The 27531-nt window shown below is 43.9% G+C and overlaps 2 protein-coding genes across 2 annotated transcripts in view; both read left to right on the forward strand.

Annotated features, from left to right (window-relative positions):
* The first annotated feature begins 713 nt into the window (after nt 1-713).
* On the forward strand, nt 714-27452 carry SMAGP (small cell adhesion glycoprotein). Its single transcript, XM_061206661.1, has 5 exons — nt 714-781; nt 2415-2737; nt 3426-3497; nt 25913-25993; nt 26690-27452. The coding sequence occupies exons 1-5, from the start codon at nt 714-716 to the stop codon at nt 26863-26865; spliced, it is 720 nt and encodes a 239-aa protein (XP_061062644.1). The 3' UTR covers nt 26866-27452.
* The window catches only part of POU6F1 (POU class 6 homeobox 1), a 69247-nt gene continuing 45177 nt past the window's right edge, over nt 3462-27531 (forward strand). The window contains exon 1 of the mRNA XM_061206147.1: nt 3462-3497. The gene's annotated coding sequence lies outside the window, so the exon portion shown is untranslated. The remainder of the gene's footprint in view (nt 3498-27531) is intronic.

The following is a 27531-nucleotide window of genomic DNA, read 5'->3' on the forward strand; positions in this document are numbered from 1 at the left end:
CAAAATAGTGAAGTTGTGGTTGGTCCAATGGTAGTGCATTAACAGAACTTATCAGACTAGGACTTAGAAGACTGCCATCCTGGCAGCAGTGCAAGACCGGGCTGAAAGCTGATAAAATTGGGCAGAGATGAATATCTCTTATCCCCTGCCCTGAGGCCCCTGGAGGTCTGTTAACACAAGGATGGCTGTTCCGGTTTCTGAAGTTTAGCATTTAATCCTTGGAGAACACCGGTAGCTCACCACCACTCGAGGCTTCATTCATCATCTATCTGTATGCATCTCTATCTAGAATTAATTGCAAGAACACCCAGTCCCTGCCTTCCAGCAATGTGAAGGACAATACTGACAGACTAGGTAAGATATCCAGACAGTACTAGGGACAGCACACATCCAGGATATATGGGACACCCCAAAGAGCAGAGTACACACTGCTTACAGTATTGCTTACTTTATGCTAAATTGGGTGGGTGCTGAGCATGTGCATATTGGATCCTGTTTTTCTGCATGTTTACACTTTGAAAATGAATAGCATGTGCCTACAGGGTTAAAATCATGTACCAGCAAAACTTTTAAGGTTACATTTTAAACAAAAAAGATGCTTGTGAGAGACTATTAGCCATCAAATTATATTGTAAAAGTAACACAGCAAATCAGTATTCACTTGGGCTGGATGGCCTATGAGAGTCTGTGGTTCTTAACAATCTTCAGACATAATGGAATATGCCATGCGGGAGACTGACCCAGATAACAAGAAAAATCTCAACTTTTCCTGGAATTCATGGTCAGCTTGTCAATAAATGCAAGCAGTTGTCCACCTTTGCAATTTAACCGTTAGGATTTGAATTTCCTTTTCTCTTGGGTATTCTTTTATCTGAGGACTGGCCAGCCTTACCTTTTTATTAACTTACATCCACCTTGCCTACGTGTTACTTTCTTTGCCTTTCTTGGTCGGATTGGTAGTTTTCCCACACATGGGCTTTCTTCTTCCTCACTGATAACTGCTATGCCTTTAAAAATATATTTAAGTAAATGAATTTAGTCAATTTACTCTGTTTTTTCTCTGTTTTTATTTTTATTTTTTTTCCAACCACATAACATCTTTAGGAATGAAAGCAACTATGCTTTCTTTTCTTTCTTTCCTTCTTTCTTTCTCTTTCTTTCTTTCTTTTCTTTCTTTCTTTCTTTTCTTTCTTTCTTCCTTCCTTCCTTCCTCCCTCCCTTCTTTTCTATCTTTCTTTCTTTGCTTTTTTTCTCACTCTGTGCCCCCATTCTCTGAGACTCTTTCAGTCTTTGTCTCCCAAATGAACATGCACAATTCCTGTCTCTATCAATCTATATAAATATTGATTCCCAAACCTAGAGACTGTCTCCCAGGAATAAGAAGTAAGCACTGAAGTCTGTATCACTGGGAGGGAAGACAGAATAACCACAAGAGTTCTAACCCTAAACAGGAAGCCAAGATAACATTTACTGACCACTTACTGTGTGCCAGGTAAGCTTCTAATGCTTTAAATGTATCAATATTAACTCATTCCATCCCCACAGTAGATACTGCCCCAGATAAATGAAACAAAACTGTCTAAGATCACACAGCAGAGCAGATTCCAGAGCCTGTGTTTATACTTTACATCCTTACTCATTGAGTTCCTCATTAATTTGGGAACATTTCCTGCCAGAAAGAAGCGAGTCAAGAGGTGACTAAAGTATGGCATTAATTAGTAGTTAAATTGATGTGCTTCCCAGGTGCTAGAACCACGCTATGAAATGGCATGATTTTTCAGTCCCCCATTTCAGGGATGAGGGAACAGCTTTTAGAGATGTTAAGTAATTTGCCCAAAGTCACACAGCTAAGAAGCAGCGGAGCTGGGACTGTTTGAGTCCAAAGTCCACAACGCTCTTAACCTCTACACTACACTGCCTCAGATGAATTCGGGCAAGGAGGATCCGAATGGGGCAACGTTCCTCTCCCCACCTCACACCCCGCTCCCCGGCCCGGGGTGTGCCCACTAAGTTAGCTTATGTTCCAAGCTTCTGGATACAGACCTATTTACGTAAGTGATATGCAAACGCAAGTAAATGTAATTTTCCACATTTGCTGAAAATTCAAATAACGTCGATGGCGGGGAAAGAGGACACATCCCATTAGTTCCGGGCTCACTCTGATCCCGTGCCCTCCCGTGCCTCGAGGCAGGCGGGGGAGGAAGCGGCTCCGGATGGAGAGTAAAGTGACAATCGGAGAAGGAAAAGCAGCCTTTCCTCCCGGGGGAGCTGAGGCGGCCCGGCGGGCAGAGGGAACCTGCAGAGGGCGGTTTCTCTCCTCTTTTCCTGTCCCACCCAGTCGGCCGCCCCCTCGCCCCCCCGCCCCCGGCCGGCCTCGGCAGCTAACTCTGAGCGTCTTTGCGCTGCTTCCTCAGCTCTGGGTCCCCGGCGGGTCCCCGCGGTGCCTGCGGTTCCCGCCCCCGTCGAGTTGAGCAGGACGCGCGGCGCGGCGCCTGCCGTTCCCCTGCAGCCCGTCCGACTGGTAAGGTGAGCACGCGGAGGTGGGGACCCGGGCAGGGCCGGAGGGCCAGGCGAGCCCGGTCGCCCACGCTCACGCTGCAGCCGCCGAGGCCGCGTCAAGAACTGAAACCGAGAGCGGCCGAGCTCGGGCCTCGGCTGGAGCCTCCCGTCGCGGCGGCTCGGAACCGGTGCCCGGGACGGGCCGCCTTCGGAGCGCAGCGAGCCCTGCCTGGCGCGGGTAACGCAGGAGGGCTCTGGACCGGGGTCGGAGCGCGGGGGGCGGTGCCGCGGGCTCGAGCCCCGACGTCCGCGGACGCGTCGAGGGCCCCAGGGTGCCAGAGTCTCGGCCGGGCCGGTGGTGGGCGGCCGCGGGGGCCAGGCCAGCGGGGCTCGGTAGACCGCGCGGACGTTGCAGCGGACGACCGAGGGGGCACTGGGGGCGGAGGGCCGAGCCCCGACAGCCGGCCGTCTCGGGCGGGCCAGAGGGCGACTGACGACCCTCCCTCCGGTGCCCGGCGCCTGGCTCCCCGGCCCGGCCCCGCCGCTGCCCCCGCGCCGCCCCCGAGCCTGGGCCGGGGGCCTGACCTCCCTGCGCTCTCCTGACACCTAGTGGACGGCTCCCCCCACACTGCGGGCTGGGAGAGGACCGGGGACCTGTTACCGCGCCTGGGTGAAACTGGGTCCGCTGCTAATTTGCATACATTTACCTAACTTTCTCAGGCCTTGAGAAACCTCCTAGGTGAATGTGGTGGCCCAATGAAAGGATCCCCGGATAGACGTTCAATAGGGCGGGGGGTGCGGGGGGAGAGTTGGGGAAGGGACTCAGGAAAACCTGGCACCAAAGGCTTTCCTGGGATTTCCAGTCGTCTTCAGCCCCAGGCATGGGCCCATCCACCTCATTCCGCTCTTTGTCCGTCTTCCTACAGATCTGCACCTCCCTGCAGGTGCCCGTCCACCTGCCGAGATGACTAGCCTCCCAACCACGCCTTCTCCAGGAGGTAGGTGAAGGCCTTTCCCACTTCAACTGCCCCACCCTAGCCCAGTCCTGGAATTCCCTGAGCCCTCTGCCCAGGTGGGAAGACTCCCACTACTCTCCACCTGCCTCACGCCAGAAAAGGTCCTGGGAGGAAGCAGAAGGCAACCAGCGTGCACACTTTAGTGCAGTTTGAATCTGAAGTTTCATGGACCTGGACCAATTCCTGGTACTACTACTTAGAGCTTTGTGACCTTGTGACCTACCCTCTAAGCTCCAGTCTCATTTGTAAAACGGGGGAAATAGTGCCTTATTTGTGAGGATTAAATGAGATAATCCATGTAAAACACCTAGCACAGTGTCTCATATCTAGCAAGCACTCAGCAACATCGGTTATTATTACTGGGTGCTTGTTAGAAAAGCCCACCTATTCCTAGGAAGGAATTCTGCGGCACGTGGGATCTTAGTGCCCCCACCAGGGATCGAACCCGCAGTGCCCCCTGCTTTGGAAGTGCAGAGTCTTCACCCCTGGACCGCCAGGAAAGTCCCTCTGCCTGCTTTCTAATTCCACTCCTCTTATGATTCACTCCAGCATCAAAAATCCCTTGTTCCCCGGAACTATTGTTACCCTTGTTCCCTAGTCAGGGATCCCCCTCTTTCCCTTCACATTAAGAATGGATTCCCAAAAAAAAAAAAAAAAAAAGAGAATGAGAATGAATTCCTACCTTTCATTTCATAACCAAGCTGAGCTGGACAAACCATCAGATATTCATTGGTTGTTTTCATTACATGTTAATTAGGGTAAGGGAGGAACAAAACCTTGGTTGGTCTATACACCTTTGTTTCCATATGCGGTCTCATTTGTCATTAGGACAGACATTCTCTGCTTTACTGATGTGGAAACATGTGAGTGAGAACCCCAGGGGAAGTCAAAGGCAGTGTCCTCTGTGACTGGTGATGTAGCAATTCAGACCCTTAGTTGTCTGCTGGAGATAAGAAAAGGGAGAAATGGGTAGCCGGCTAGATTAGTTAGTACAGGCTTCATGAGTGGGGAAGGGATGGAGCCCTTACCCTTGAAGGATGGGTGAGGTTTATACAGGCAAAGAGGGGTGCAGCAGGGATTCCAGATAAAGGTAGTGCCACCACTTCTGAAACTACAGAGACTGTGCTTACCTTGGAGGGTATTCTGGGGGGCAGGGCAGAGGACCTCCAGAATAAACCTGCCTGTAGGGAAGAGAGGTGATGCTTGCTTGGGCAGCTGAGAAATTAGGACTGGGGCAAAAGCAGAACTATATACATTCTGTTTTAAATTTTGTGGTAAGATAAACATAATATAAATGTTACCATTTTGATTATTTTTTGGTGTACAGTTCAGTGGTATTAAGTATTGAGCGATATTCACATTGCTGTGCAACTGTTACCACCATCCATCTCCAGAACTTTTTCATCTTCCCAAACTGAAACTCTGTATCCATTAAATAATAACTCCTCATTCCCCCTTCCCCACAGCCCCTGGCTACCACCATTATACTTTCTGTCTGTATAAATTTGACTAGGTACCTAGTATAAGTGTAATTATACAAAATTTGTCCTTTTGTGTCTGGCTTATTTCACTAGCATAACATCTCCGAGGCTCATCCATTTTGTAGCATGTGTCAGAATTTCCTTCCTTTTTAAGGCTGAATAATAGTATATGTATATAATGTATATCATTTTGTTTATCCACTCATACATCAATAGATACTTGGGTTGCTTCCACCTTTTGGCTGTTGTGAATACTGCTGCTGTGAACGTGGGTGTACAAATATCTCTTCGAGTCCCTGCTTTCAATTCTTTTGGGTATATACCCAGAAGTGTGGTAATTCTGTTTAATTTTTTGAGGCACCGCCATACTGTTTCCCAGGGTAGCTATACCATTTTACATTCCTACCAGCAATGCATAGGGTTCCAATTTCTCCACATCCTTGACAACACTTGTTATTTTCTGATTTTTAATAGCGGCTATCCTAATGGGTGTGAATGGTATCTCATTGTGGTTTTGATTTACATTTCCCTAATGATTAGTGATGTTGAACATCTTTTCATGTGTTTATTGGCAACTGTATATCTTTTGGAGAAATGTCTATTCAAGTCCTTGCCCATTTTTCAATTGTCTGGTTTTGTTGTTGTTGAGTTGTATATTTACATTTTCAACCCAACAAGTGACATGAGTGGAGTGGTATTTTAGGACATATCATATAGTCCTCTACCCACTGGGTCCAAGCAAATGTAAGTTCAGGGACAGAAGTGGAGAAATTACAGACAGGGTGAGGGCTTGTACTTGGAAGAATGGGATCACTGAGGGTCTTGCATGTCTCTTCCCCACCTCCCCACCTATGCCGTCTCACATCCCTTTGCCCCCATCTATAAAGATCTCCTAAAGGAGATATCCTTTTAAGAGGGCTGAAAGTGAGGGCCACATTAGAACTTACAGGGGCCCTTGGCACTTTTACCTTTGTGGGCCCATTCCTCCATTTAAAAAGGTAATATGTTAAAAATTGTATTTTACAACTATGTTGGTATAAGGAAGAATACAATATTAATATACAATAAAATCATTAGTGGTTATATTTATAATTGATTGATATAACAATATTATAATTTCCTTGACATAAACATTCAATTTTTTCTTCTGACTTTAAAAGAAATTAAGATCACTAAAAAACATTTTCATGGGCCCCTAGAAGTATGGTGGACCCTAGGCGCGTTGCCTGCTGTACCTAGTGCATAAGTTGCCCTCTTGGAAGGAGAGTGGGGTGGAATAGGCATTGTCCGCTCTGCCCACCCCACTGGGTAAAGCCCATCCCTTGCCATGTAGTCACACTAGCTACATCCTAGGTTGTCCTCACTCTAGATTAGACGCTCAGTGCTGTTCATCTCGCTTATTCCTCATCACAACCCTGTGAGCACATTTCATTCTCATTTTACAGAAGCAAAAACTGAGGTTCAGGGAAGTTAAGAAATTTTCAGAGGTTAGGAAATTCTCCCAAGGTCGCGCAGCTAATAATGGCAGAGGCAGGATATTGTGCCAAGTCCTGTATTCTTTCCGTCATGGTATACTGCTCTCAGCCACTCCACCCCATGGCTGGGGCACATGAAGGAGAAGGAAGGAGAAAGGGAGCAGAATTCCAGGGCGGGTTCCCACGGAAAGGAGAATTGGGGGAGCCGCCCTTTGCTGGGCAGGGCTAGAGCAAATAAATAGGTTGTCAGACTCAGGTGGCAAAGGATCTGATGCCTCAGTGATAAGAGATTTAGCCCAGGAACAAGGGCCACAAAGAAACCAACCAGTATCTAGGTTAACAAAAAAAAAAAAAAAAAAAAAAAAGGTGAGTGAGCCAAATAGATCTTGAAGTTCATTTGCTGTAGGTTAGGATTTGGGTGGAGCCTCAAATCTCAAATCTTGTGGTCCTCAGCCCCAGGCCTCCCTCCTTAAAGAAAATAGGTGCTACAGTCTTTCTAAGCCTGAGAAGGGAAGGAACAAAGTAACATTCTTTTTTTTTTTTTAATATTTCTTCTTTCCTTAGTATATTGCCTTTCTTATTTATTTATTTATTTAGGCTGCACTGGGTCTTGGTTGTAGTACACGGGATCTTCATTGAGGCATGCAGGATCTTTTAGTTGCGGTGGGCAGACTTCTTAGTTGCGACATGCAGACTCTTAGTTGTGGCATCCGAACTCATAGTTGAGGCATGCATGCGGGATCTAGTTCCCTGACCAGGGATCGAACCCAGGCCCCCTGCATTGGGAGCACGGAGTCTTACTCACTGGACTGCCAGGGAAGTCCCCAAAGTAACCTTATTCCTTTGTTTGGAAGAGGAGACAGGAGAGAAATGGGGTAGGAACAGGAGATAATAGGGGGAAAGCTGTAAACCATTTCCCCCCTTGTATGCCACGTTTCCTGAACTTAGTTTACTTCACTTCGTTGTTGTTGTTCTTTCATTACAAAGCTATTTACATGCCCCTCAGGGAATAACCTTCTAGACTTTTTCTATGTGTGTGTGTGTGTGTGTGTGTGTATATATATGTTTATAGTTTTATTTTACTTTACTTTTTTTTACAGACATGTAATCATATAACACATACTGCCCTAGCAATTTGCTTTTTTCGTCTAACCACATATTCTGTCCCAGTAATTGCAGATCTACCACATTCTTTTTAACAACTGTGTACTATTTCCAGAATGAATGAGCTGTCATTTATTTAATCATTCCTCTGCTGATAGACATTCAGATATGTGTCACTCTTGCAAACAGTGCTTTAGTGAACACCCATCCTGCAATAAAACTCTGAGAACCAAACCCAGTGGACACGTCAACAAAATGTTTAGCTGGAGGCAGAGCAGGGATGGTTCCAGAAGTTGCAAAGAACCTTGAAGTGAGGAGATAGATTTAAAGCCTGGCTGGGCCAACCACTGAGTGACGGTGGGCTGGTTGACGAAGCTTGCTGAGCTACCTCAATTTTCTGGCTTGTACATAATGATAATACCAACCCTACTTACATCACATTCTTGGGGTAGAGATAAAATAATGTATGTTTTGCAAACTGTAAGTCATAAATATAGATTACCGTTCTGATACTTAAAGCCCGAAGGCTCCAGCTCATTAGCTCGGACACCCTGTGACTTTTAGTCTGAGAAAAGCTCTTCTGTGTGGAGTAGAATTCAAATTCTTGATTTTTTTTTTTTTTTTTTTGGCCTTGCTGCACGGCATGCAGGATCTTAGTTCCCCGACCAGGGATTGAACCCATGCCCCCTGCAGTGGAAGCCCGGAGTCTTACACGCTGGACCACCAGGAAAGTCCCTGATTTGTTAAAAATTTTTATTGGACTATAGTTGATTTACAATGGTGTATTAGTTTCTGCTGTACAGTAAAGCGAATCAGTTATACATATACACATATCCACTCTTTTTTAGATTCTTCTAAATTTTTGATTTTTTAATAGACATTTTATTTTGGAATAATTTTAGATTTATAGAAAAGTTGCAAAAATAGTACAGAGAGTTTGTATACCCTTCAGCCATGTTTCCTCAAATGTCATTTGGTACATTTGACGTCGATAGAGATGACCACAGTACATTTGTGAAGACCAGGAAATTAACATTGGTATGATACTGTTTTTTTTTTTAATGCATTATTCTTTTTAATTTTAATTTATTTATTTTTAAAATATTTATTTATTTATTTTGGCTGCACTGGGTCTTAGTTGCGGCACGCGAGATCTTCATTGTGGCATGTTTAGTTTCAGCATGAGGACTCTTAGTTGCGGCATGCATGTGGGATCTAGTTCCCTGACCAGGGATCAAACCCGGGACCTCTGCATTGGGAGTGCAGAGTCTTCTTACCCACTGGACTACCAGGGAAGTCCCAACATTGGTATGATACTGTTAACTAAACTACAGACTTCGTTGAGAGTTAACCAGTTTGAAAATTTTATTTTGTAGAGAATTCTGATAGAACATTTTCAATTTATAAAAATTCTAACATTAAGGCTGAGAAAGGTCCTGAGGGTCAGATAGTTCAACTACCCGTTCTGTGCTGGAATTCTCTCTCCAGTTCCCCATGAAGCATCTGCCCAGTTTTGCTCTTCGTTCTCTGGGGAAGACATCCATCTCCCATTAGTTTCTGCCATTAGTCCTCTTGTACAGGTCATCGTTGGTATATTCAAAGACAGCATTCAAGTCCTAACCCTCCATCCCCAACTAAGTTTTCACTCAGCTTTCTCTTGCAGGCTTTCCTGATCTGATATGGTTTCCAAGCCATTCACTGTGTTGGCCGCTCAGCTCAAAACTGGCACCCAGATGCAACTCAGCGGCCTAGGAGTAGTGCAGAGTAGGGCTGCACTGTTGATGCCATTGTAGAGACCACATTTATATTCATGGTGCCTAAAATAACAGCAAGTTTTAAATATTTTATGATTATAAAAGTCATTATCATCATAAGAAATTTGGAAGATAAAGGAAAAGAAAGAAAATAAAAAGTATCCAAAATTCTACGACCTTCCTATCACTCTTGCTGCTATTTTGGGTTCTATTCTTCCAGTGTCGGTGAATTTCAAGTGATCCCACTGTAAGTCTTTTATAGATGCTGCTAAGCTGTGGCTTCCCCATTATTTGTGAGTAGTTGATTTCCCGGACCTAAGAGCGAGGTGTGTGTTGAATTCTCATCTTGTTCAGTTTGGCCAATTTCTCCAGTCATTTTAAATCTCTGTTTATCAGCTTACTAGTTGCCCCTCTAACTTTGAGTCCACAGATTTGTTGAACCTTCCCTGGGTCTACCGGGGTCTGTATTTACCCAAAGGACACTAAACCCTTCCACACTAAGCCTGTGTGGAAGGCACCAATAAGGCAGAACACCAAAACAAAAGCTCTCAAAAAGGATTTAATATTCACTTTTTTTTTTTTTTTTTTTGACTGTGCTGCCTGGCTTGTGGGATCTTAGTTCCCCGACCAGGGATTGAACCCAGGCCCTCGGCAGTGAGAGCGCAGAGTCCTAACGACTGGACAGCCAGGGAATTCCCTCACTATATTTTAAAAACAAGCAAAAAAGCCAAGAGTTGTTACCATAAAGGGAAAATGTATTATTGGACTTTCTTATATCTGTCTTGTGATTTAGTATTTTTATTTTTATTTATTTTTTAAAATAAATTTATTTATTTTTAATATTTATTTATTTATTTATGGCTGTGTTGGGTTTTCATTGCTGCGCGCGGGCTTTCTCTAGTTGAGACGGGCGGGGGCTACTCTTCATTGCGGTGCGCAGGCTTCTCATTGCGGTGGCTTCTCCCGCTGCGGATGACGGGCTCTAGGCGCGTGGGCTTCAGTGGTTGTGGCATGTGGGCTCAGTAGTTGTGGCTCGCAGGCTCCAGAGCACAGGCTCAGTAGTTGTGGCCCACGGGCTTAGTTGCTCCGCGGCATGTGGGATCTTCCCAGACTAGGGCTCGAACCCGTGTCCCCTGCATTGGCAGACGGATTCTTAACCACTGTGCAACCAGGGAAGTCCGTATTTTTATTTTGAATTACACAAAGGCCTTAATTTGGCCCTGGCATGGTCTGACATAATAATATCAATTCAAAAAGAATTAACGTCAAATCCCAGTGGAAGAAGAAGCTCTGTTTAGACTGGCATCACTCCATTCCCTGATGGCCAGTTACTCCTCCCACTTAGTCCTTTTTTTTTTTTTTAATTTTTGGCCACGCTGCACAGCATGCAGGATCTTAGTTCCCCGACCAGGGATAGAACCCGCGTCCCCTGCATTGGAAGGTGGAATCTTAACCACTGGACTGCTGGGGAAGTCCCTACCCAACTTAGTCCTTAATAAAGCCAGGCTGTGTTACTCCACAGGGATATTGGAAACACTCTATCACGGTTCTGGGATGAGACATTGGCTATTCAGGCAGCACCTTCAACTCATCTAACCCCCTCCCCATGCTCACTCTCAGTTGATGACACGGCCTTCTATTTTCTGGAGCAAATTAAAGTTCTCAGGAGAGAACTGCCAAAGGCTCCCACTGCCCCCATCTACCTACTGCCCACCTCCGTGCCCATGTGCACATTAGTCATGAACGATCTCTGCTGTCTGCAGCCAATCCCTTCATCCGTGCACTGGGTCCCATCCCTTCAAGGACATGGCTCCAGCCGTCAATTGTTCCCTCTCATCTGAGTCATTCCTGTCCATACATAAACAGGCTGCCATTTCTCCCATCTAAAAAAAGCAAAAATAAAAAAAAAATTTGAACTCTCTTCCCCCTCCAGCTATAGCCCTATTTCCCTGCTCAACTTTACAGAAAAAAAAAAAGAGTTTATATTCTGCCTTCAGTGCCTTTCCTTCCCTTTTTTCTTTTTTTTTTTTTTTTTATTTTATTGAAGTATAATTGATTTACATGTTGTGTTAGTTTCAGGTGTACAGCAAAATGATTCAGTTATACATATACATATATATCTATTCTTTTTCAGGTTCTTTTCCCTTATAGGTTATTACAAAATACTGAGTTTAGTGTCCTGTGCTATATGGTAGGTCCTTGTTGGTTATCTATTTTATAGATAGTAGTGTGTATTTGTTAATCCCAAGCTCCTAATTTACCCCTCCCCCTCTTTCCCCTTTGGTAACCATAAATTTGTTTTCTATGTCTGTCTATTTCTGTTTTATAAATAAGTTCATTTGTTTTTGTTTTTTTTTTAGATTCCACATATAAGCGATATCATATCATATTTGTCTTTGTCTGGCTTACTTCACTTAGTATGATAATCTCTAGGTCCATCCATGTTGCTTCAAGTGGCATTATTTCATTCTTTTTTGTGGCTGAGTAATATTCCATTGTGTGTGCGTGCGTGCATGCATGCGCGCGTGTGTGTGTGTGTGTGTGTGTGTATGTATATATATACCACATCTTCTTTATCCATTCATCTGTCAATTGACACTTAGGTTGCTTTCTTTTTTTCTTGAACCCACTCTAAACCAGGGGTTTATACTCAGCACTTCACCAAGCTTCTCTTGTCAAGGTCACTCATGACCTCTGTGGGAAAACCTGGTGGTCCTTGTACTTGGTCTCTTTGGCTGCTACTCCTCAGCCTCCTTTGCTGTTTCCTCCCTGGGCTCAGTCCTTGGTCCTCTTTATCTGTACTTACTCCCTTGGTGATCTCATTCAGTCTCATGATTGTAAAGGTGCTGACTTTTAAAATCTCCAATCCAGACCTCTTCCCCAAATTCCAGTCTTTTTTTTTTTTTCCACACCACGCAGCTCATGGGATCCTAGTTCCCTGACCAGGGATTGAACCCACGCCCTCAGCAGTGAAAGCGCAGTCCTAACCACTGGACCACCAGTAAATTCCCCCAAATTCCAGTCTTGATGTCTGCAGTCATGTCCAAAATTGAACTCTGGATCTTCCCCTCTAAACCTGTTCCACCTGCAGGCTTCGCATCTCAGATAACAGCAGGCCTTCTCTCCCTCCAGTTACCCAGGCCCCAAACCTTGGTGTTATCCTTGACTTCACCCCACATCCTCAGCCTTAACTTCAGAATATATCCAGAATCCCACCACTTTCTTTTAAAAAAAAAAAAATTATTTATTCATTTATTTGGCTGCATCGGGTCTCAGTTGCAGCACGCAGGATCTTCGTCGACGCATGTGGGATCTTTCGTTGCAGTGCGCAGGCTCAGTAATTGCCCCGCAGCATCTGGGATCTTAGTTCCCTGACCAGGGATCGAACCCACATCCCCTGCATTGGAAGGTGGATTCTCAACCACTGGACCACCCGAGAAGTCTCCAGAATCCCACCGCTTTCTCACGGGACTGCTGCTAGACCCAGCCAGTGCCTTTGTGCAAACTAGAAAAAGACTCCCCCCTTTGGGTGGATTCAGCTGTGCCCATGTGCTGGGTATAATCTGCTTCTCCTCCTGTCTCCACCTTCCCACAGCCCGTTGTCCACACGCAAATAGATCCTTTAAAACTCAGTTTCTGTTTCAATTACCTATTGCTGTGTAACAAACCACGTCAACACTTAGTGAATTAAAACAACAGCAATTTATTATTTCTTACCATTCTGGGAGTTGGCTGGGCACTCCTCTGCTGTTTTCACCAGTGCTCACTCATGCAGCTGCAATCTGCTGGAAGGTCCACTGGACTAGAAGGTCCAAAATGACCTCCATCACATGTCTACCAGTTGGTACTGGCTGTCGGCTGAGCTGGGGATGCCTCAGTTTTCCTCCATGTGGCCTCTTATCCTCCAGTGAGCCAGACTGGTCTTCCTTACAACATGGTGGTCTCCGTGTTTCAAAAGGGCAGTCTTTGGAATTTCAGGCCCCACCCTAGACTTAATGAACCATAGTCTGTATTTTATTTTCATTATTTTATTTTATTTTTATTTTATTTTTTTATTTTTGGCTGCGTTGGGTCTTTGTTGCTGCGTGCGGGCTTTCTCTAGTTGCAGTGAGTGGGGGCTACTCTTCGTTGTGGTGCGCAGACTTCTCATTGCAGTGGCTTCTCTTGTTACAGAGCATGGGCTCTAGGAGTGCGGGCTCAGTAGTTGTGGCTCGTGGGCTCTAGAGCACAGGCTCGGTAGTTGCGGCGCATGGGCTTAGTTGCTCCGCGGCATGTGGGATCTTCCCGGGCCAGGGCTGGAACCCGTGTCCCCTTCATTGGTAGGCAGATTCTTAACCACTGTGCCACCAGGGAAGCCCCTATAGTCTGCATTTTAACAAGCTCCCTAGGAGATTCTTATGCACTGAAGAGTTTGAGAAGCACCCCTTTGAAATGTAAATCCAGTCTCTGCTCAAAAACCTCTAAAAGGGTCGCATCTCACTCACTGAAAAAGCCAAAGGCCTTCCATGACCTTCAACACCCCTCTTATACAGCCCCCTCGACTTCACCTGCTCCTCCGCTCCCCCTTGCTCCTTCCAAGTGACCTCCATGATGCACCTTTAACATGCTGAGCCTGTGACGGCCCCAGGTGCTTTTCAATATTATTTGATGGCCCTACCTTGAACTTGCTGTTCCCTCTGCCTGGAATGTTCCTCTCCCACGTCTCCTTATGGCTGCCTCCCTCTCCTTCTATAGGTGTTTATTTTACTCAAGTCACCTCGTCAGGGACACTCCCTGACCACCCCTATCCACATCCCAACTCCTTATCCCCCTTCCTGATTTTATTTTCTGTATGGCACTAACCAGCATCTAATATTGTATATCTTTTACTTCTTTAACCTATTCATTGTCCATCTTCCCCCCGCATGATGTAAATTGTATGACAAAATGTTTTTCCTTTAAGTTGTGGTAAAATTATACATAACATAAAATTTACCTTTTTTTATTGCATTTTATTTTTTTTGAATTTTATTTTTTATTTTTTCTACAGCAGGTTCTTATTAGTTATCTATTTTATACATATTAGTGTATACATGTCAATCCCAATCTCCCAATTCATCACACCACCACACCCCCACCCCCCTGCTTTCCCCCCTTGGTGTCCATACGTTTGTTCTCTACGTCTGTGTCTCAGTTTCTGCCCTGCAAACCTTTTCATCTCTACCATTTTTCTAGATTCCACATATATGCATTAATATACGATATTTGATTTTCTCTTTCTGACTTACTTCACTCTGTATGACAGTCTCTAAGTCCATCCACGTCTCTACAAATGACCCAATTTCGTTCCTTTTTATGGCTAATATTCCATTGTATATATGTACCACATCTTCTTTGTCCATTTGTCTGTCGATGGGCATTTAGGTTGCTTCCATGACCTGGCTATTGTAAATACTGCTGCAATGAACATTGCGGGGCATGTGTCTTTTTGAATTACGGTTTTCTCTGGGTATATGCCCAGTAGTGGGATTGCTGGGTCATATGGTAATTCTATCTTTAGTTTTTTAAGGAACCTCCATACTGTTCTCTGTAGTGGCTGTATCAATTTACATTCCCACCAGCGTGCAAAAGGGTTCCGTTTTCTCCACACCCCCTCCGGCATTTGTTGTTTGTACATTTTCTGATGATGCCCATTCTAACTGGTGTGAGGTGATACCTCATTGTAGTTTTGATTTGCATTTCTCTCATAATTGGCGATGTTTAGCAGCTTTTCATGTGCCTCTTGGCCATCTGTATATCTTCTTTGGAGAAATGTCTATTTAGGTCTTCTGCCCATTTTTTGATTGGGTTCTTTTTTTTAATATTGAGCTGCATGAGCTTTTATATATTTTGGAGATTAATCCTTTGTCCATTGATTCGTTTGCAAATATTTTCTCCCATTTTGAGGATTGTCTTTTCGTCTTGTTTATAGTTTCCTTTGCTGTGCAAAAGCTTTTAAATTTCATCAGGTCCCATTTGTTTATTTTTGTTTTTATTTGCATTACTCTGGGAGGTGGGTCAAAAAAGATCTTGCTGTGATTTATGTCAAAGAGTGTTCTTCCTATATTTTCCTCTAAGAGTTTTATGGTGTCCAGTCTTACATTTAGGTCTTTAATCCATTTTGAGTTGATTTTTTTTTTTTAACTTATTTATTTTATTTATTTATTTTTGGCTGTGTTGGGTCTTCGTTGCTGGGCGCGGGCTTTCTCTAGTTGCGGCGAGCGGGGGCTACTCTCTGCTGTGGTGCATGGGCTTCTCATTGCAGTGGCCTCTCTTGTTGCGGAGCACGGGCTCTAGGCACACAGGCTTCAGTAGTTGTGGCATGCGGGCTCAGTAGTTGTGGCTCGCGGGCTCTAGAGCGCAGGCTCAGTAGTTGTGGCGCACGGGCTTAGTTGCTCCACGGCATGTGGGATCTTCCCGGACCAGGGCTCGAACCCGTGTCCCCTGCATTGGCAGGCGGATTCCCAACCACTGCGCCACCAAGGAAGCCCTTGAGTTGATTTTTGTGTATGGTGTTAGGGAGGGTTCTAATTTCATTCTTTTACATGTAGCTGTCCAGTTTTCCCAGCACCACTTATTGAAGAGACTCTCTTTTCTCCATTGTATATTCTTGCCTCCTTTGTCATAGATTAGTTGACCATAGGTGCGTGGGTCTATCTCTGGGCTTTCTATCCTGTTCCAAAGATCTATATTTCTGTTTTTGTGCCAGTACCATATTGTCTTGATTACTGTAGCTTTGTAGTATAGTGTGAAGTCAGGGAGTCTGATTCCTCCAGCTCTGTTTTTTTTTCCCTCAAGATTGCTTTGGCTATTCGGGGTCTTTTGTGTCTCCACACAAATTTTAAGATTTTTTGTTCTAGTTTTGTAAAAAATGCCATTGGTAATTTGATAGGGATTGCACTGAATCTGTAGATTGCTTTGGGTAGTATAGTCATTTTCACAATATTGATTCTTCCAATCCAAGAACATGGTATATCTCTCCATCTGTTTGTGTCATCTTTCATTTCTTTCATCAGTGTCTTATAGTTTTCTGAGTACAGGTCTTTTACCTCCTTAGGTAGGTTTATTCCTAGGTATTTTATTCTTTTGGTTGCAGTGGTGAATGGGATTTTTTCCTTAATTTCTCTTTCTGATCTTTCATTGTTAGTGTATAGGAATGCAAGAGATTTCTGTGCATTAATTTTGTATCCTGCAACTGTACCAAATTGATTGATTAGCTCTAGTAGTTTTCTGGTGGCATCTTTAGGATTATCTATGTATAGTATCATGTCATCTGCAAACAGCGACAGTTTTACTTCTTCTTTTCCAATTTGTATTCCTTTTATTTCTTTTTCTTCTCTGATTGCTGTGGCTAGGACTTCCAAAACTATGTTGAATAATAGTGGTAAGAGTGGACATCCTTGTCTTCTTCCTGAACTTAGAGGAAATGCTTTCAGTTTTTCACCATTGAGAATGATGTTTGCTGTGGGTTTGTCGTATATGGCCTTTATTATGTTGAGGTAGGTTCCCTCTATGCCCACTTTCTGGAGAGTTTTTATCATAAATGGGTGTTGAATTTTGTGAAAAGCTTTTTCTGCATCTATTGAGATGATCATATGGTGTTTATTCTTCAATTTGTTAATATGGTGTATCACGTTGATTGGATTGCTTATATTGAAGAATCCTTGGAGCCCTGGGATAAATCCCACTTGATCATGGTGTATGATCCTTTTAATGTTTTGTTGGATTCTGTTTGCTAGTATTTTGTTGAGGATTTTTGCATCTATATTCACCAGTGATATTGGTCTGTAATTTTGTTTTTTTGTAGTATCTTTGTCTGGTTTTGGTATCAGGGTGATGGTGGCCTCATAGAATGAGTTTGGGAGTGTTCCTTCCTCTGCAATTTTTTGGAAGAGTTTGAGAAGGTAGGGTGTTAGCTCGTCTCTAAATGTTTGATAGAATTCACCTGTGAATCCATCTGGTCCTGGACTTTTGTTTGTTGGAAGGTTTTTAATCACAGTTTCAATTTCATTACTTGTGATTGGTCTGTTCATATTTTCTGTTTCTTCCTGGTTCAGTCTTGGAAGGTTATACCTTTCTAAGAATTTGTCCATTTCTTCCAGATTGTCCATTTTATTGGCATAGAGTTGCCTGTAGTAGTCTCTTAGGATGCTTTGTATTTCTGCAGTGTCCATTGTAACTTCTCCTTTTTGCATTTCTAATTTTATTGATATGAGTCTCTCCCTCTTTTTCTTGATGAGTCTGGCTAAAGGTTATCAATTTTGTTAATCTTCTCAAAGAACCACCTTTTAGTTTTATTGATCTATGCTATTGTTTTCTTTGTTTCTATTTCATTTATTTCTGCTCTGATCTTTATGATTTGTTTCCTTCTACTAACTTTGGGTTTTGTTTGTTCTTCTTTCTCCAGTTCCTTTAGGTGTAAAGTTAGACTGTTTATTTGAGTTTTTTCGTGTTTCTTGAGGTGGGATTGTATTGCTATAAACTTCCCTCTTAGAACTGCTTTTGCTGCATCCCATAGGTTTTGGATCGTTGTGTTTTCATTGTCATTTGTCTCTAGGTATTTTTTTATTTCCTCTGATTTCTTCAGTGATCTCTTGGTTATTTAGTAACGTATTGTTTAGCCTCCATGTGTTTGTGTTTTTTATGTTTTTTTCCCTGTAATTTATTTCTAATCTCATAACGTTGTGGTCGGAAAAGCTGCTTGGTATAATTTTAATTTTCTTAAATTTACTGAGGCTTGATTTGTGACCCAAGATGTGATCTATCCTGGAGAATGTTCCATGTGCACTTGAGAAGAAAGTGTAATCTGCTGTTTTCGGATGGAAAGTCCTGTAAATGTCAATTAAATCTTTCTGGTCTATTGTGTCATTTAAAGCTTATGTTTCCTTGTTAATTTTCTGTCTGGATGATCTGTCCATTGGTATAAGTGAGGTGTTAAAGTCCCCCACTATTATTGTGTTACTGTCGATTTCCTCTTTTATAGCTGTTAGCAGTTGCCTTATGTATTGAGGTGCTCCTATGTTGGGTGCATATATATTTATAATTGTTGTATCTTCTTCTTGGATTGATCCCTTGATCATTATGTAGTGTCCTTCCTTGTCTCTTGTAACAGTCTTTATTTTAAAGTCATTTTATCTGATATGAGTATTGCTACTCCAGCTTTCTTTTGATTTCCATTTGCATGGAATATCTTTTTCCATCCCCTCACTTTCAGTCTGTATGTGTCCCTAGGTCTGAAGTGGGTCTCTTGTAGACAGCATATGTATGGGTCTTGTTTTTGTATCCATTCAGCAAGCCTGTGTCTTTTGGTTGGAGCATTTAATCCATTCACGTTTAAGGTAATTATCGATATGTATGTTCCTATTACCATTTTCTTAGTTGTTATGGGTTTGTTTTTGTAGGTCCTTTTCTTCTCTTGTGTTTCCCACTTAGAGAAGTTCCTTTAGCATTGTTGTAGAGCTGGTTTAGTGGTGCTGAATTCTCTTAGCTTTTGTTTGTCTATAAAGCTTTTGATTTCTCTTTCGAATTGGAATGAGATCCTTGCCGGGTAAAATAATCTTGGTTGTAGCTTCTTCCCTTTCATCACTTTAAATATATCGTGCCACTCCCTTCTGGCTTGTAGAGTTTCTGCTGAGAAATCAGCTGTTAACCTTACGGGAGTTCCCTTGTATGTTATTTGTCGTTTTTCCCTTGTTGCTTTTAATAATTTTTCTTTGTCTTTAATTCTTGTCAATTTGATTAATATGTGTCTTGGCGTGTTTCTCCTTGGGTTTATCCTGCCTGGGACTCTCTGCACTTCCTGGACTTGGGTGGCTATTTCCTTTCCCATGTTAGGGAAGTTTTCGACCATAATCTCTTCAAATATTTTCTCGGGTCCTTTCTCTCCATCTTCTCCTTCTGGGACCCCTATAATGCGAATGTTGATGCGTTTAATACTGTCCCAGAGGTCTCTTAGGCTGTCTTCATTTCTTTTCATTCTTTTTTCTTTAATCTGTTCCATGGCAGTGAATTCCACCATTCTATCTTCCACGTCACTTATCCGTTCTTCTCCCTCAGTTATTCTGCTATTGATTCCTCTAGTGTATTTTTCATTTCAGTTATTGTATTGTTCATCTTTGTTTGTTTGTTCTTTAATTCTTCTCGGTGTTTGTTCTTTAATTCTTCTAGGTCTTTGTTAAACATTTCTTGCATCTTCTCGATCTTTGCCTCCATTCTTTTTCCAAGGTCCTGGATCATGGATCATCTTCACTATCATTATTCTGAATTCTTTTTCTGGAAGGTTGCCTATCTCCACTTCATTCAGTTGTTTTTCTGGGGTTTTATCTTGTTCCTTCATCTGGTGCATAGTCCTATGCCTTTTCATTTTGTCTGTCTTTCTGTGAATGTGGTTTTTGTTCAACAGGCTGCAGGATTGTAGTTCTTCTTGTTTCTGCTGTCTGCCCTCTGGTGGATGAGGCTATCTAAGAGGCTTGTGCAAGCTTCCTGATGGGAGGGACTGGTGGTCGGTAGAGCTGGGTGTTGCTCTGATGGGCAGAGCTCAGTAAAACTTTAATCCGCTTGTCTGCTGATGGGTGGGGCTGGGTTCTGTCCCTGTTGGTTGTTTGGCCTGAGGCGACCCACCACTGGAGGCTACAGGCTCTTTGTTGGGGCTAATGGCAGGCTCTGGGAGGGCTCATGCCAAGGAGTACTTCCCAGAACTTCTGCTGCCAGTGTCCTTGTCCCCTCAGTGAGCCACAACCACCCCTCACCTCTGCAGGAGACCCTCCAACACTAGCAGGTAAGTCTGGTTTAGTCTTCTATGGGGTCACTGCTCCTTCACCCTGGGTCCTGGTGCGCACACTACTTTGTGTGTGCCCTCCAAGAGTGGAGTCTCTGTTTCCCCCAGTCGTGTCAAAGTCCTGCAATCAAATCCTGCTGGCCTTCAAAGTCTGATTCCCTGGGAATTCCTCTTCCCATTGCCGGACCCCCAGGTTGGGAAGCCTGACGTGGGGCTCAGATCCTTCACTCCAGTGGGTGGACTTCTGTGGTATAATTGTTCTCCAGTTTGTGAGTCACCCACCCAGCGGTTATAGGATTTGATTTTATTGTGATTGCGCCCCTCCTACCATCTCATTGCGGCTTCTCCTTTGTCTTTGGATGTGGGGTGCCTTTTTTGGTGTGTTCCAGTGTCTTCCTGTCGATGATTGTTCAGCAGTTGGTTGTGATTCCAGTGTTCTCTCAAGAGGGAGTGAGCGCACGTCCTTCTACTCCACCATCTTGGACCAATCCTAAAATTTACCATTTTAAAGGATACAGTTCAGTGGCATTATGTACATTCACATTGTTGTGCAACCATCACCATCATCCCTCTCTAGAACTTTCTCATCATCCCAAACTGAAACTTGGTAGCCATTAAACAATAACTCCTCATTCTCCCCTCTTCCCAGCTGTTGATAACCACTGTCTGTCTCTATGAATTTGACTATTCTAGGTACCTCAGACAAGTGGAATCATACAATATTTGTCCTTTTGTGACTGGCTTATTTCAGTTAGCATGATGTCTTCAAAGTTCATCCACATAGTAGCATGTGTCAGAACGTCCTTCCTTTTTAAGGCTGAATAATATTCCATTGTGTGTGTATATATATACACCATATTTTGTCTATCTGTTCATCTGTTGATGGACATTTGGGTTGTTTCACTTTTTAGTTATTGTGAATAATGCTGCTGTGAATATTGGTGTACAAATATCTGTTTGAGTTCCTGCTTTCATTTCTTCTGGATAGATACTCAGAAGTAAAATTGCTGGACCATATGATAATTCTGTTTAGTTTTTTAAGGAACTGTGAAGGCATGAGTTTTTGCTTGTTGTGTTCACTAATCTATGCCCAGGACCTTGAACAGACCGTGGCACAAAGTACACACTCCGTAAATACTTGTTGAATTAGCCTTTTAATTTCTCTGTCTATGAACCTGGAACCTCAGTCTAAAAAGGCTGTGTGACTTGTCTGACCCAGCTTGCTCCTAGTGGTCTCATATTAACTCTTAATGCTTGTGGTTTCAAGTTCAGGACCCCCAAAGCAGTTCCTTATAACTTGTTCTAGAATTTTGCTGAGGAACTATATCAATTTCACCAGTTGTTTACAGAATCCACCTCTTTCTGTGGCCCTTCAGGCTCCTGGCCCCTCTGTCTTTCTCAGAAGCTCCTGTATCATCAGTAGCGATCCCATTTACATGTTCTTTCGGTGCCCTTGGCTGTCACTTACCTGGATCCCTTTTAGATTAGCTTGGTGCTTTCTGGGTTGTGTCCCTTCTCTTGAGCTCACTTCCCCACGTCACCAAGGTTCCTGCTCTCTTTTAGTGCAGAAATCATTCTCTTTGATAGGAGACAGAGGCAAAACGGGCTGGGAGAGTTCTAGTTTCTCTGTTACCTCCGACCTCTTAGCTTCAGGCCCAGACAGCAAGCCTGGCCCATTTCCTTGTTTTTGCTCCAGATATAACACTTTTTAAATTGTCCTTCCAATGTGTTTGCCAACTTGAGCTGTATAGAGCTTCCTGACACTATTCTTCTAAGTTTCTGCTTTTAACCTTTATGTGCATTTTTGAAAAGATTCACATTCTGAAATCACATTACTGGAAATGGGCTTACAGGAAAGACAGAATTGGGACAGAACACTCAAAACTTATGAAACTTTGTAACGAGAACCCTAAAAATACAACAGTCTGAATTAAAATATTGGCAGTTAAATCTCCACCAACATTGAACCTTGAATCCCTGTCCGTCCTAGACCCCCTGTGCCCTGGGGAGTGTGCTTCCTCCTTTTAGAAGCTGGTTCCAGAGAGACTTAACTTCCAACAGAGATTATTTTCATCAAAAATAAAAATCTGATGTAGGATCTGCCTTCTTCTAGTGTTTTCTCATAGAGGTAGATTTCATATAGAGGTAAATTTCTTACATGGCTCTGCCTTCTTCTAATGTTTTTGTATAGAAGTAATTTTTTTTTGTACCTCCTTCATTTGTACTTACTGCATCACCAGATGGCTTAATATAAGTGGAAACCAACTGATAACTGCGTCCAAGGAAGGTACTTCTAGTGCATTTTATGTTTCTTAAGGTGTTTATTGATGAAATGTACTCTTCAGTTATAGAAAGCTTGAGGTTGCATATGAACCAACGTGACTGATATTCTGATATCATTCCCTGCTCACCAGTCGCCTGTGAGCAAGTTCACATTAAAGGAGCACTCTTTGTAATGCAACGGTCTGTATTTGATTGTGGTCCTCTGGTTTTTCTTCCGCAACTGTCCATATCTTTTTCTTTTTTTTTTAAGAATTGTGTTGCATTCTTTTTTTTTAAATTAATTTATTTATTTTTGGCTGTGTTGGGTCTTCGTTTCTGTGCGAGGGCTTTCTCTAGTTGCAGCAAGCAGGGGCCACTCTTCATCGCGGTGTGCGGGCCTCTCACTATCGCGGCCTCTCTTGTTGCGGAGCACAGGCTCCAGACGCGCAGGCTCAGTAGTTGTGGCTCACGGGCCTAGTTACTCCATGGCATGTGGGATCTTCCCAGACCAGGGCTCAAACCCGTGTCCCCTGCATTGGCAGGCAGATTCTCAACCACTGCGCCACCAGGGAAGCCCTCATGTCCATATCTTTTAAAACCTTGCACTTTTGGAAAGCTCGTTGTGCTGCCTCATAGTTATCTTTTGTTACCTCTTCCTCTTTTTCCCTATTGGAAAAAAAAAAAGAAAAGGACAGCGTTAGGAAGGCTTAGTATAAATACCTTGCTTGGGCTTTGGAGGGGCTAGTCCTGGATTCAGATCTTGGCTCCATCCACTGTTCCTTCATGTGTAATACGAGGGATGTCACTTAACTCTTCCCGGGCCTCAGGGTCCACACTGGCAATTAAAAACACCTGCTGTGAAGTGGTTGTTATTCTAAGGATTAATAATTATGTATACAAAATGCCCAGCACAAAGCAGGGACTTAGCAAATGGCAGCTGTTATAATTGGGATTATTTGCAGAATTTCCCAACTAGGAATCATCTACCCTCCTGGATTCTCTTTCTGAGGACTCATACATATCTGTTCTCTGAAGCCTCACTAAAATTCAGCTCCGTGGTTGGGTCCCTGGTGAACCTCATCACTGCTGCTTGCCCAGCATCTATGACAGTGCCTCTGGCACGTGGTAGGTGCAAACTAAATTCTTGTCGATCGATTGAACTGAATCTTACTCATCTTTATATTGAAGCTTCTGTACATACATTATTCTTCTCGGTGTTTTGTGTATCTTAAGTTCTCAAATGTTTAAGAAAGACAAAACTGAGAGCAGCTGTATAGAACTCTAGATCAATGGTGGGAAGATGGTGTGCAGCCCCAGGACGTTTGGGGGAGGAAAGCATGCATGGTGAGGGGCAGCAGTCTGAGCCAGTGATCAGGTGGATAAACTTCAGGGCTTGTCTTTGATGGAAGTCACAGTATAATCTCAGAAGTGACAGCCCATCACTTTGGCTGTATTCTGTTTGTTAGAAGCTAGTCACTGGGTCCAGCCGACACACGGGGAGAGGGGCTTACACAAGGATGTAAACACCAGGAGGTGGGAACCATCGGGATTCATCTTAGAAGCTGCCTACCACACTCCTATTTTATGCATGGGAGAGAAACTGAGGCTCGGAGAGGTTTGGTAACTTCCTCAGGGTTACCTAGAACTATGCTGGGGCAGGATTCAAACCTAGAACGGCTTTCCCTCTTAATGATGCTTGCCTGCACGTTTTCTCATTTAGCCTTCGCAATAGCCCTGCAGAGTTGGTTAATATAGTTCCTACTGGTTACAGATGAGAATGGATGGATGAATCGGGAGATGTAACCATTTGCCCGAAGCCACAAAGTAGCTGACTGTATCACCGCTCCTAAAGAAAGAGTGGAGAAGGGTTTGGCCTGGCCCTGGGAGCGGGGTGGCGATCCAGGCAACCCACATCTGCTTTTCCTGTGGCAAAACCAGGACGGTTCAACAGGCCTCCCCTGGCCTGTGTGAGAAGGTCTTTCAACACCACTGACCCCTCTTGGCACTGCTCCCAGGCTCACCAGGCCACCGCTAGTGACTGAATTTCCCTTGTCCTGGATGGAATCCTGAAGGTGTCGGGCGAGAGACAGGAATCAGGCTCACGCCCTGTGCTCCTGCCACACTGGCCTTTGGGTCCTCTCATCTCGGAGCTTTGATCCAGGCTCTTCCCTCTGCCTAGAATGTGCCCCACCTCCCGCCCCTTTCACCCTGTAAACTCCTACCCCTGCTTCAGCCCCCAGCTCAAATCCTGCTTCCTGGGGAGGCTGTTCCTGCTGGCAGACAGTAGAGAATTAATGAGTGCTGCTATTATTTATTGAATGAATACTGAGATGCCGCCTGTGGGTGATTTTAGGGTCAGTCAGACTGTTTTCCCCAGGATACCGCTGTCCTGCAGTAACTAACCTTTTCAAACACCTACACTAAAATGCTAACTAGGAGAGAACTGAAGGGCTTCCTGACTTCTTTTGGAAACACTTAGAAGTCTGGGTAGTGACTTTAGGAGTGGGACTTTCAGGCTCTGAAGGACAGATAGACCAATAGCAGAAGGAGATATGGGATATATTTTAGGGTAGGAGAGGCCTTATTTCAGAATCTTTCAAATGGCAGGGCTTACTTTGGAAGCGTAGAAAAGGGTTTTAATAAGGGAAGGAGCATTATTTCATTATTAAAAAATAATGTTTACAAAGAGTTTGTAAAAACAGTGAAGAAATGCATGTGGCATATAATATAAATATATTGATATATACATGTATATACATTTATCATTTATCTCATTTATGCAAAAATGTATTCCTAATAATAGCTTACCCTTATTGAATTACTTAATACATGTCACAACAACCCTATAAAGTAGGTACTATTATCTCTATTTTCCAGATGAGGATGCTGATGCACAGAGGGGTTAGGTAATTTTCTGAAGATCACACAGCTAGTAAAAGAGCTCAGACTGGAACCTAGTCAGTCAGCTCTAGAGCCCATACTTTCTTTTTTTTTTAATTAATTAATTAATTAATTAATTTTTGGCTGTGTTGGGTCTTCGTTTCTGTGCGAGGGCTTTCTCTAGTTGTGGCAAGTGGGGGCCACTCTTCATCGCGGTGCGTGGGCCTCTCACTATCGCGGCCTCTCTTGTTGCGGAGCACAGGCTCCAGACGCGCAGGCTCAGTAGCTATGGCTCACGGGCCTAGTTGCTCCGTGGCATGTGGGATCTTCCCAGACCAGGGCTTGAACCTGTGTCCCCTGCATTAGCAGGCAGATTCTCAACCACTGCGCCACCAGGGAAGCCCCCTAGAGCCCATACTTTAACCACTATGTTAGACAGAGAGAAATCCATCAAAATGTTTATCGTCTTTGGTGGTGGTTTGTTTTCTCCTCTATTCTCCAGGTTTTTCTATACAGATGTCCTATAGGAGTTAAATGATAAAAGTCTGAATAGGGAAGAAGGTGGGGTAGTGAAATTGAATGACAAACGTGTTTTAGAACAAAAGAATTCACCCCATTTCCTTTTCCACTTTGCTAAATTTTCCAGAAGAACTGATGGCCACCCCAATCCTACAGGCCACTGAGGCCCTGTCCCCAGAAGCTGAAGCCAGCACAGCACTCATTGCAGGTAACAGGCTCTGAGCCAAATCAAGGGACCTTCTGAGCTCAGGGGCTCTGTTGCTCCAGAGACAATGTGATAGACCAGGATTTTCCCTACATGGGAAAGCACCACAAATTAGAGACCAAATCCATTAATGGGCTCGTTTTGGCTTGCAAGTTATATTACACACACACACACAAGGTTATAAAAGACTCTTAGAGGCTTCGTGTCAGAGGTACCGCCAGTAAATGACAGGTTGGGAGGTGGCCACAAATAGCTGCAGTGCATATGGGCACTACAGTTGAGTATGGGGGTAGGGATAAGGATGTGTGCAGTTTGTTGAGTGGGTGAGAAAGAGGATGGGAGGGATCAGAAACCCCTACAGGAGGCTATGAATTCTAAAACACTTCCTGTTGGGATAAGCGATTTCCTGTTTCCCTCCTTCCTGTTTCTGTCATAATCAGCAGGAACTAGTTGAGAGGGAGTTCAGTTTTGTCAGAAATCAAAAGCCTTGTGTCCCTAAGCACAAAGAGACTCCAGATATCATGTACCAAGGAAGTCGGGCTTGGTGGGAGAATATGGATTTGGAAGTGGACGCTTAGTTAACTTCAGCATGAGGATCCTCACCGAGAGTGAGGGGATCGTGTAATGCAGGGGACCTTGTGAGTTATTGAGACGTCCTCAATCCTGAAACATCTCTGCATTTTCCCTCTCCTTTCCAAGTTGTTATCACAGTGGTCTTCCTCACCCTGCTCTCAGTCGTGATCTTGATCTTCTTTTACCTGTACAAGAACAAAGGCAGCTACGTCACCTACGAACCTGCAGAAGGCGAGCCCGGCGCCGTCCTCCAGATGGAGAGCAACTCAGCCAAGGGCAGGGAGGAGGAATATTTCATCTAATGGTTCCCAGACCCCAAGGAGTTTATCCAGGCTCCAGTGCTAACACACAATTTATTAGGTGAAAGTTTTATCTGAAACCGGTGAGAAGCATCGACTGATATTGGCAGAACTGAGCTCCTTCTGGGACACAGGCACAAGTGCTAACATCACCGACGCCAGGGACTGGGGACACGAAGAAAGCTGCTCATGATGTCTCTAGCCAGGCCTTTGTCATACAGCCGGTGCTTCTGGCTGACCAACGAGGTTGAGCTGTACCAGGCAACACTGGAATATGTGCCCAGTCATCTTCACTTTTTTCACAGGTCGAAGGGAAGGAGGAGAGTTGGGGGTCACTGGATGCTCCTCTGTCCCATACCTGGTCACCTAGTGACAGCCCAAGTGGAAATAGTGTCCCATAGAAGTTCTTCCCGGAGGCCGGACACCACAGTGAAAAAGGCCAGGCCAGGAGGGGCAGGAGACTGTGGAGACCTCTCTCCTGATGAACGTGCCACATCCCTTAATCTGAGCCCTTCCTTTCCATATTCCCCAGCAAGCCAGACTTCTTAGGCTATTTTTCTCAGAATTAAAATCTTTCGTTGATACAGAAATCAGATTCTCATGTGCAAGAAATAACTACCTTTACACTTTATCTTTGCTTAAACTTTGACAGTTTCTTTTGCTCACTTA

Source organism: Eubalaena glacialis, chromosome 11 (genome assembly GCF_028564815.1).
Source record: "Eubalaena glacialis isolate mEubGla1 chromosome 11, mEubGla1.1.hap2.+ XY, whole genome shotgun sequence".
Classification (NCBI taxonomy): Eukaryota; Metazoa; Chordata; class Mammalia; order Artiodactyla; family Balaenidae; genus Eubalaena; species Eubalaena glacialis.